Source organism: Podarcis filfolensis (assembly GCF_964270895.1).
Source record: "Podarcis filfolensis genome assembly, chromosome: 7".
Classification (NCBI taxonomy): Eukaryota; Metazoa; Chordata; class Lepidosauria; order Squamata; family Lacertidae; genus Podarcis; species Podarcis filfolensis.
The window spans coordinates 4,476,418-4,487,505 of record NC_139603.1 but is presented as its reverse complement, the minus strand read 5'-3'; the positions used below and the strand labels follow the sequence as shown (position 1 = coordinate 4,487,505).

Below are 11,088 nucleotides of genomic sequence, written 5' to 3'. Positions count from 1 at the left end.
TCTGTTGAATATTGCTTCATTTGATGCCAGTTGTTTTTAAAAATGACTTGCAATAATTACGGCTTACTTGGTTGGTGTTGGATCCGATTGTTATTAGGAGCGTGAACTTCATTGCCTGATCTGTTTCCCTCAGCTTGACAACCGCCTTGTGTGCATCAACGCAGAAAGGCGGTGTACAGATTCAAAGAGGCGATGAGCATCAGGAATGTGAATATCATAATATAAGGTGGTTGGTCATCCCCACCCCAATCTGCTGTAACAAGCGACTCTCTACCCATATATTGTTTTACTTTCTATTTATGTACCAATCCTGGGGGCTTGGCGGGGGGGGGGCAGCGGGCTGGTGGTGTAATATTGAACAGCTCATTGTGGAAAAGTGGCATATAAATAAATTTGATCAATCAATAAGTTCCTGGAGATGCAAATTTCCCCATCTGCCATGAATCCAGTAGGTGGTGGCCTTAGGCAAACCAACCTTTCCTTCTTGGTCCTCAGATTCTGTGCCCATCTGCTAAAACGTGGGGATTAAATATTTTAATTTTCGCTAAAATCCCACCTCATTGTCACTTCAGCCTGGCCAATCTTAAAGGGCAGCTGTGTGAGGACTGTTCAGCTAATGGGGGAGCTGGTGACGGGGGCCCAAAGTGGCAGACTTGGGCCTAGCTGACCTGGCTTCATATCTCCCGGGCAGTCACAGAACTCTCTAAGTGATCCTTGGAGCAGCAATTTCCTTTCACAGCCTTTCTCTTCTAGGTTTGGGGAAGGTGTGTGTATATTATGCATATGTACTTGAGCTCTGGAGAAAGCATGGTATAAAAATGTCACAAACATAACCACCAGCGTGTTGTTAAATGATCCAATCGTTAAGCAGATTTCTTAGCTGCATTGCACAACATCCAAGAGTGTAGGTCCAATCTCCAGGGGGGCATGTTAGTAAGAACAACCGCTCATCGTTTCCAGGAGCAATGCACTCGGGATTTGCCTATTCACATAGTAATGGATGGCTTATGTGACTTCCCCACTAAAAAGAATTTTGTCATTCAGTTTTCCTTTTCTCTCCTTTCTTCATTCTGTATACTTCACAACAGTGTCTATTGCTAACTAGAATACAAGAAGTTCCTATTTGGCACAGCAAGACCTGAAATATCTGCAGTGGGGAACTCCACCTGCTGAGGTTAATTGCATAAATTCCCCACCATGCATTGGATCTGCCCCTTCTTCGCAAAAGCTTCCTACAGGAGTCGGCACCTGCCAGTGCAGTTATGCATCCTACGGGCCTTTTCCAGTCATCTCCCAAATCAGGTGTGTTTCATTTTCCACAGCTTCATCATCTAGTTCTTAGACTTTTGTGTTGTTAAGTTTTGAAGTACAGTGGTACCTTGGGATGCAAATGGGATCCATTCCGGAGCCCCGTTCACATCCTGAAACGAATGTAACCCGTGTCCGCGCGTCTGCGCGTCATGTTTTGGCGCTTCTGTGCATGCGCGTGACATCATTTTGACGGTCTGCGCGTGCGGTGAAACCTGGAAGTAACGTTCTCCATTACTTCCGGGTCGCCGCGGAGCGCAACCCGAAAATGCTTAACCCAAAGCGTATTCATCCAGAGGTATGACTGTATCTGATTTACAGCAATACAGGAAGGTAAGTGTTGGTAAAAGTCTATTGTTCCTCCTTTTGTGCTTGGGTGTGCAGAAGAGCATTGCTACTGTTTGAGAATCATGAAATCTTAGGGATTTTTGAGGTCGATTCTGTGTTGTTAGATTTTCTGGATAGAGTCAGTGGAACAGACTCCTTCAGAAGGTAGTGGACTGTCCTTCATTGGAGGTTTTTAAGCAGAGCAGGGAGTTGGGCTAGATGACCCTTAGGGACCCTTCTAACTCCATGATTCTATTATTACGTCAGGCACCTGTAGCTCTGATTTTTTACTCAAATCTGTCTCTAAATGTTAGCTAAGCAAAAGTATTCATGTAATAGTTATTTTGGCCATCTTCTTTGTCATTGTGTCTTTTTTTATTTACAAAGCACTCTTGCAGCCCTAGTATATTTCATTCTGTCAGGTTGTGCTAATGCAGCACTTGGGGGATGCCATTAATTGCTGGTAAAGCATATAGTTTGCACACGTGGGAATATTGAATGTTGCCTTATACTAAGTCAGACCATTGGTCCATCTAGCTCAGTATTGTTAACACTTTGCAACAACCTAGTGCTGGCTTTCTTGCATTTCAGACATGGATCTCTTCCAGCCCCACCTGGAGACGTTGGGAACTTCTGCATGCAAAGCATGTGCACTGTCCCAGAGCTGCAGCTCTTCCTTACCACATATGTTTGGTCCCTCATTCAGTCCTTGACATATGTAGTTAAAAGAATTTCTGGTAGCTGGATTAGGAAAGCACAGTCTGTCTGTCTGATAGCCTTGGAAATTGCTATCAGATAGATTGGTGCTAGATGGACCAGTGGTCTGATTCAGTACAGCAGTAAGTAAAGAGTGAATCTATCAGGATAGCTCAGCTGAAAATAGATAAGGTAGCAGGCACAAGAGCAGGAGGTCCTAGGCTTGTAGCTTGTTAACAATGTACTCCTCAGGAAAGTTTTCAGGCCTTTAACAAATGGACTAAATCTCTTTGAGGATGTTATCTTCAGAGACAAATATTATCACTTACCTGCTTTCTAGGGCCCCACTAAAACCTAGAATACATTTAATGAAATTTCTGTAGAATGAAATGTACAAATGTTAACACAGACTCTGAACCCTGTGCTTGTATTTTGTAACAGTAACAGTTCAATCGTGTCTGTTTTATCAAATCTGCTCTACTGTTTTCCAGGTGATTGAAGATGTAATAAATCGGCCATCGTCACAGCTGGGAACTGCTACAGAAAAAGGAAACTTGATTATAAAAACTGCCAAAGTAATTCTGCACTTCAGCTACCCACCTGGGTCTTCTGTGTTCTGCTTCCTCTCCCAGAGTCCCCTTCAAGGGATGTTTGGCTCCAGTCCTCCCTGCAGTGGAACAAGCTGTACATCATCCTCTGCACAATCCAGCCATTTCCCATAGAGCATGCAGCTTTCTAAAAAGCTTAATCTGCTGCTTGTTCAATTTTGTTCTCCCAATCACTTTCTATTATTTTTAGCTGTACTTGATTCTTATTTGGAGCTTTTGGGCATTGATCCAAATATTTAGTATTCAACTATTGAAGCATCTGGAAGCCCTTCAATAATTGGCTCTTGTTACTATTATAACTGTGTAATTTTTATTCAGCACTTCCTCCTTTTAAAAAGATCTCTTCTAACCCCCCACCTTTTCCTCTGCCTGGACCCTTAGGGCACCAGGGATTTTAGCCCAAAGCAGATGGTCATTCGAGAAAAAATCTTCAGCACCATAATCAGCTGTTTCAAACGTCATGGAGCTGCAACAATAGATACCCCTGTGTTTGAGCGGAAGGTGAGGACAGTCACTTAGATCTTTTCTTTCAGAAATGGAACTGGCTCTAATGGCTGACAAAATCATCTGACCTGTATCTCTTGAAGGCTGGCTGAGAATTCTGCACATAGGTTGCTTCAATTCCATTAGATTCAGTAGAACTGAAACTCTGGATTAAGCCTTAGGCAAAAGATGGAAACTTTTGTAGGTTGACTCAACTGGTTTTGGTGCCACTTAGTTCCAGATCAGTAGGACAAGTGTATGAAGCATAGCTTCTGTCATAGAAAATGCACTTGTTCTTTCTCATGAAGCTGGAGCATTCAGGTCTGGTTCCAATGCTTCCAGTATACACTGGTACAGGACATGCAATCATTTGTAGAAAACAAGAAGCACTGAATAAATGTAACTTGTTTTCTTCTCCTCCATCTCTTGTACAGTATCATTATTAGTTAAGCCATGTTCTGCCTACATGTTTCCTATAGGCATCTGGTTGACCACTGTGAGAACAGGATTCTGGACTAGATGGCCTGATCCAGCAGGCTGTTCTTATGGAGACAGAGCAAATAATAAATATTTTAGTGTTGCACAAGTCAGCTTTCCATGTTACACAGCCCTTTGTTTAATCAGTTATAAAACTACCTGTTGGGTGATAAGCAGCACGGATAAAGCCAGCAGAAGATGCTCAGCCCCAAAACTAAGATATACAAATTGCCTACACAGCATTGGCACCAAATCCCTTCCCAAACAACATGGCGGAAGGAAATCCTAATAGGGCCATTTCTAAAAAGGTACTATCCCAATGACTCTTGCAGGGTACTTCAGAAGGTGAGGAAACATGGAGCTTTAGCAGAGCCTATGAAGTTGTCCATGGAAGGATGTGCCTTTTAGGCATCCCTGACCCAGCTGTGTAGGGATTTAAAGGTTAGCACCAGCAACTTGAATTGGACTTGGAAACCCACTTGGAGGCCATGCAAAATTGGCATTGTGTTCTCTTTGACCCAGCTCAGTCAAAAGTCTAATGACAGTATTCTGTAATGGTATTTCTGAGCATGCTTCAAAGGCAGCCCATATAAAGCCCATTACAGTACTCTAGTCTAGATATGACCAAAGCATGAATTCCCTGTGGCTAGGTACAGAATAACTTTCTTAAAAGGAAATATTATTGGGGACGGTGGTTACATAATGATATATCCCACAATATTAAACACTGGTCATACTTGACAAAATATACTGTGTTTCTTTTTGTTTTCTTTTTCTTCAAGGACCTCTTGTTTGATCACTATGGGGAGGAATCAAAGCTGGTTTATGAGCTGAAAGACCAAGCGGGAGAGTTGCTGTGTCTTCGCTATGACTTGACTGTATCCTACCAAAAGTTAGGAAACCCTCCTTTACAGTGGGGGTTGCTGTCTTTCTTGGGTAAGATAATAGAATTAGGATATGGCAACTTTGCCTCTTCCTGAAGAATGGAGATCATCCTGCATGCCAGTGATTGCTGTTGAATATAGGTTAAAAAACGCAACTGGTTAAGAAGACAGCTACCACTTTTTATTGGATTGTGGTTATAGGGAGCACATAAGATCAAAGTGCTTACAGTTACTTTGTGATTCCAGTGTGATTCCAGTGTGATTCCAGTGTGATTCTGGGGACAACCAAGTATGCTGATGTTGAAGTTTAAAGCCCTAAATGGTGCAAGGGCAGCATACCTTAGGCATAAGGGGTGTCTTGTCCCAAGAAAGTGCTGCTCCACATTCCATTTGTTAGGAAGATTCTTACATCCAAGCCAGAGCATGTTATCCCCTCTTTTGTGCTACAGCTTTGAAATGTTCTACCTAGAGAGACTTTCATTGCTTTGCCTCTACTAAGTTTTAGGTTTTTGCTATTTTTTCTGTCTTGGATCTATCATACATTTAGAAATGACAGTGAGTAAGTGAGAGAAGATATTTTCTACATTTAACGTAAGAGAACCATAGAAACACACCTAATTGTATATGTTCTTCAGAAATATTCTTCTGCAGCTTTTTCGAAGACATGTCTGCAACTGCTTTTAAACTTGTGCTTTTCAGAAGGCACTGGAACTAGCTATTCGTGAAGTTGGAGTGACATAATAGCAACCATAAGACTGCTGACAAAACAAGATTGTTCTTGCCTTGTGAACTACACCATTTTTCTTAACAAAGGCTTCCCAGGTGCCATTTGCTCGTTATTTGGCCATGAACAAAGTTTCCCATTTTAAGCGCTATCACATTGCAAAAGTCTACAGACGTGAGAGCCCATCATTGGCAACCGGACGCTACAGAGAATTCTGCCAGTGTGTAAGTATTTGCAGGTTTCTCATCTATGGATAGAGACTGAGCACCATGGAAGTTTCCTCCCTCAAAATATCAGGCTGGGGTAGGTAGGGAGCAGAGGGATTTCAAGAGAGTTGAGTGCTAATACAAGTTTTTCCTTCCTTGCACTTCTGGGAGATGGAAGTGGTTTGTTGAATATTTCTGCTAATGACCCCTAGGCTCTGCTTCTGTGATTTTGATTGCTGCCTTCTGTGCTCTAGGATTTTGACATTGCTGGCCAATATGACCCCATGATTCCTGATGCAGAATGTCTGAAGGTCATGCATGAGATCCTAAGTGCCCTGCAGTTTGGAGATTTCCTCATCAAAGTAAGAGAGCTTACAAGCCTGTGAAAAATGAAAATGGGGTGAAAGTCAACGTGGAAGAAAGGGATACTGAAATGAGTGACTTTATTGTGATGTCTGTGCCTGACTTCTACAGAACGTTTCTTCTTTTTCTCCAGATCAATGAAAGGCGTATTTTGAATGGGATCTTTACAACGTGTGGTGTTCCCAGTACCAAATTTGAAACAGCTTGCTGCACCCTTGACAAGCTGGGCAAGGTAAACAGTTAAAGAATATTCCGTTTTAATCTGCTAAGCCTGGACGACATCTTAAAACAGCTCAGCTGTGTTGTCATTGAGCATACACCAAATAAGTGGAATAATAATTATTATTAGGCCTTGGCAAACTGCCATTCCTCATGCCTCTGTCACATAAATATTGGTAAAACTATCTGTTTAAATGGTCTATTGCTAGCAAAGAGTTTTAGAGATCAGCCAGGAGAAGAACTGCTTTAGTTGAGCATATGCCAAGCTAATTCTCTCCTCTCCTCCACAGGTGACATGGAAGGAAGTGAAAAGTGAGATGGTTGAAGAGGATGGGATTTCTCCAGATGCTGTAGATCGCATTGGTGAATATGTTCAGCTCCATGGTGAGTTTCAATTTAGGCACCATTTAGTGTGTACGTACTTGATCCCTAGTCTGACACAGCCAGACTGGCTGAGAACTCATGCATGTTTCTGTGCAGATCAAGTGCCCTGCTGCTTTTTCCTGTGCTCATAGAATTATGTTCTGGCTCAAGTAGTGTTGAGAGAATTGGAAACATTTTGAACTGGGCAAGGAGTAGCAGCCATGAAAAAGACTAAAATTGATGGACCAAGTGTTGTGGAGGCTGCTGGAGTTGGAGCCTCTTCCACCGTGTTTTTTTCTCTCCTGCAGGGGGGATATGTCTGATTGAGAAGCTACTTCAGGATCCAAAGCTGTCGCAGAGTAAGCAGGCCATAGAAGGACTGGAGGACATGAAGTTGCTGTTTGAATACCTTACCCTGTTTGGAATCATAGATCAGGTGAGTTGGGATATTACATTAGCCCTTTCTGGCTTTTCCTGGCGTTCTTTCACTCTTGCCTACTAATGAAATTAGGGGACGCGGGTGGTGCTGTGGGTTAAACCACAGAGCCTAGGACTTGCTGATCAGAAGGTCGGCGGTTCAAATCCCCTCGACGGGGTGAGCTCCCGTTGCTCAGTCCCAGCTCCTGCCAACCTAGCAGTTCGAAAGCACATCAAAGTACAAGTAGATAAATAGGTACCACTCCGGCGGGAAGGTAAACGGCATTTCCGTGCGCTGCTCTGGTTCGCCAGAAGCGGCTTAGTCATGCTGGCCACATGACCCGGAAGCTGTACGCCGGCTCCCTCGGCCAATAAAGCGAGATGAGCGCCGCAACCCCAGAGTCGGCCACGACTGGACCTAATGGTCAGGGGTCCCTTTACCTTTACTTTTACTAATGAGATTCCTGGCTGCATTGCAGGTAACCATGGACCTGAGTTTGGCTCGTGGTCTAAATTATTACACTGGCGTGATCTTTGAGGCTGTGCTGCTGCACCGACAAAGTGACGCAAAGGAGTCTCTCAGGATAGGCAGTGTGGCTGCCGGTGGACGCTATGATGGACTTGTAGCAAAATTTGACCCCAAAGGGAGAAAGGTGCCTTGTGTAGGAGTGAGCATTGGTGTTGAAAGGATCTTTTCCATCCTAGAACGGAATGCTGAGGTAAGATTTATTCTTAATGTGTGATCAGAAAGGAAATGATAGAGTTGCATATAGTGATTCTATGTGTTCTATGATGCACAATTCACAGGATAGTAAACAGGGTGCTTGTAGTCACATGTCATCTGAACTAGTGAGAAAGTAGCAATTCCTTTTCTTTGGTCTATTGGCCATGGATATTACCTGAATGTGTTATTTAAGCCAAATATTTAATACATTATGATGCTTGGCATGCCTTCTTTTTCATGAAAACTTCATACAACACACCTTCCTATCAGCAGGAAGAAAGGGAGACCTGTCAAAACCTGACTTTGAATGTTTGAGTTAGTTTTTTTAAGCAGGCTTTTAAAACCGTGAATAATAAAAGCAGATATTTGGTTTAAAGTCACTATATCTAGTTTTATTTCCTTTAAATGTTGCTTTTCTGACAAGGTTTGTTTTTTATTTGATTTTTATTCTGTTAATCCTTCTATGAACTTCATTGGTTGCTGGAGAGGTACAAATTTCCTGTGGTCTACTGGTTTGCCTGTCTTATGCAGGAAAGCAAAATCACTGATGCTTATTTAACACTGCACTCAGATCTTGGGGAAAGCTCCACTAAAATATTCAGGGCAGGGTTTTAGCAATGCATGAGGGAATGGCTGCATCTTTTAATGGACAACAGAAAGCAATACTGAACTATTGCTTGACTTCTCCAATACCAGCCCTCTTATGCAATGAAAGAAGACACAAACATTGCATGTACTTTTGTCTGCTTAAAGTCTCTGACCGCTAGCATGCATTTGGAATGGCGCAGAGGTGACACTGCACAAACAGCTTAACTTCTGGCACTTAATAGATGGGCACGGTATAAATAACAAATTATTATTATTAGCTTGATTTTGCTAAATAACAAGTGGTTGGTTAATATGTATTAGAATAGCTTTACAACAAAAATCCACAAAGGCAAATGTGTGTGTGAAATTTGCCCTACCCCAGATACAGTACTGAGCTACTTAATTGATCTCTTTCCCTCAACTCAATTATCAGGACAGGATAAGGGTCACAGGATAAAAGTCCTTTCTGTTTCCATCAGAATTCATACAGCTGCCTGTGCAGAATCACAAGCAGCGTACGAGGGGGTGGCTTTCTCTGTTTTTCTCCCAGTCCCAAGTGCCTCATATACTGCGTCGGAACTTGGATGTTCCATTTAGCTATTGTGGTGAATAGCTATTAGATGACTTCTCAGTCAGTTGCTGAAACTTTTTGAAAAGACCCCAAAGACAGTGACAGTCACTACATTATCTCAGCAGTCTCTGTAAGAGAGACAAGTACGATTGCCTCCCATATTTTGGTGCTGAGGAGGTGTTCTGCTGCAGGCCACCCAGTGAATTCACAATTGATGTAGACTGTGATGATTTAAGCTCATGCTATTTATTACTCCCAGTACACAAATTGTCTAGGTGGCTTCAGCTTTCCATGAACAGTGTATGCCAGGGGTCAGCAAACTTTTTCAGCAGGGGCTGGTCCACTGTCCCTCAGACTTTGTGGGAGGCCGTAATATATTTTGAAAAAAGAAAAAAGAAAAAAACAAATTCTCATACCCTACAAATAACCCAGAGATGCATTTTAAATAAAAGCACACATTCTACTCATGTAAAAACACGCTGATTCCCGGACTGTCCATGGGCTGAATTTAGAAGGTGATTGGGCCGGATCCAGCCCCCGGGCCTTAGTTTGCCTACACATGGTGTATGTTGATGTTACCGCGGGGTGTTAGAGGAAGGGTAGTACCTCTGTTGGTGGACTCAGCTCTCACCTGTGCCTCCCAGAAGCTGTCAGCATGCAACAGCAGCCACACCCCGGGAACAACTTCAAATGGCTGGCTCAACCTGGTGAGGGTAGTCAATGGGTCTCAAACCCTCAGTGAGTTAGGGACTTTCTCTGCATGCGAAGACAGGCTCTGGCGGATTGAGCAGATGAGACCATTAGTGGGTCTAATGATCAAGAAGGCATTGGGCACATGCTGTAGAGGGAAGTGAGGGGCAGATAGGGCTCATCAACCTGGAAAGGTAGCCCATCTAGGGGAAGAAAAACTCTGATCCTAAACCTCCTCTGCCTTGTGGGATATATTTGGGGAAAGCAAAGGTTAAGGAATAAACCCTACACAAATCCAGAGTGGAGTCCCTAAGATGGTTGGATGGTGTCTTGTATGCCACCTTCTGGCAATTCCTGCAGCCAAGCTGGTGCCAAACGTCATGCTCTTTTTCCTTTTGGACCATGTCAGCGAGACTGAGAGGAGAGTCTTGTTGTCTGGGCAGCCCAGGCCCTGCATATGCATATTGCCCAGGCTTGCACCCCCAAAGAGGTCACTTTGCTGCTGCTAACGCAGTGGTTTGACTTCGTCCCCAGAGGCACACTCCATTGTCTCTCCAGACAGATGAATACCAACAACCACAACAAAATGTGACAGCATCAGTGCTTTTAGTTCTCCTCTTTTATCTTTTTAATTTTAGTATACTGTATACCTAATCATATTTTGGAATTTAGATAAGTACGGATGGCCAACTTCTTAAAATTAGCAATGAAACTAAACTTTATTGGAAAAAGAAAAAGTACAAAAGTAGCATTATTAGAGTGCATTTATTAGGACCAGTTTCCAGATCTCAACAAAGACTTGAACTGAGTTGTGGCTTGATTGGTAAATGCTGTAATAAGGTTCCAGTTGCTGTGATGAGCTTCTGTCCCTGCTCCCCCTTCAGATGTCCGAGGAGAAGATCCGTGCAACAGAGACGGAAGTGCTGGTGGCAGCTGCTCAGAAGAACTTCCTTGCAGAGAGAATAAAGCTCATCTCTGAGCTGTGGGGTGCCGGCATCAAGGTAACACTGAGGAGTCAGGCTAGACTGCTGCATTTCTAGAAGCTAGCATTACCGTATTTTTCGCCCTATAGGACGCACTTTTCCCCCTCCAAAAATGAAGGGGGAATGTGTGTGCGTCCTACGGGGCGAATGCAGGCTTCGGGCAGATATCCGCAAGCCTGGTGAGCCCGCGGGAGTTCCCGCCGGGCTCCCAAGGCTTGCGGAGAGCAGCCTGTTCCCCCCCCCAAAAAAAAACCTAGGTGCGCCCTATGGGCCGGTGCGCCCTATAGGGCGAAAAATACGGTATTTGAGTCCAAAGTACAAGGAAGTGGGGAGAGCCTTCTCAGAGAATAAGGTCATAACCAGGCTCTCCAGCCTGTTTCATGCTTGATGCAGACCTGAAATTTAGGGACAGCATCAGCCTCTGATTTGGTAGAAAGCCTGTATAGTAGTGCTGATG

The 11,088-nt window shown here is 43.5% G+C and overlaps 1 protein-coding gene across 6 annotated transcripts in view; it reads left to right on the top strand.

Moving 5' to 3' along the window:
* HARS1 (histidyl-tRNA synthetase 1) overlaps positions 1-11,088 on the top strand; it is a 33,704-nt gene that overhangs the window by 265 nt on the left and 22,351 nt on the right. For 5 of the 6 annotated variants that reach the window (XM_083624480.1, XM_083624482.1, XM_083624485.1 and 2 more), the window contains exons 2-12: positions 1,089-1,302; positions 2,823-2,906; positions 3,321-3,440; positions 4,682-4,777; positions 5,606-5,731; positions 5,968-6,075; positions 6,210-6,308; positions 6,586-6,679; positions 6,967-7,094; positions 7,555-7,794; positions 10,533-10,649. In XM_083624480.1, the coding sequence (XP_083480606.1) occupies positions 1,198-1,302; positions 2,823-2,906; positions 3,321-3,440; positions 4,682-4,777; positions 5,606-5,731; positions 5,968-6,075; positions 6,210-6,308; positions 6,586-6,679; positions 6,967-7,094; positions 7,555-7,794; positions 10,533-10,649 (1,317 nt within the window). In that variant the 5' untranslated portion in view covers positions 1,089-1,197. Of the gene's footprint in view, positions 1-7; positions 227-1,088; positions 1,303-2,822; positions 2,907-3,320; positions 3,441-4,681; positions 4,778-5,605; positions 5,732-5,967; positions 6,076-6,209; positions 6,309-6,585; positions 6,680-6,966; positions 7,095-7,554; positions 7,795-10,532; positions 10,650-11,088 lie in introns of those variants that run through there. The other variant, XM_083624484.1, reaches the window with a different exon arrangement.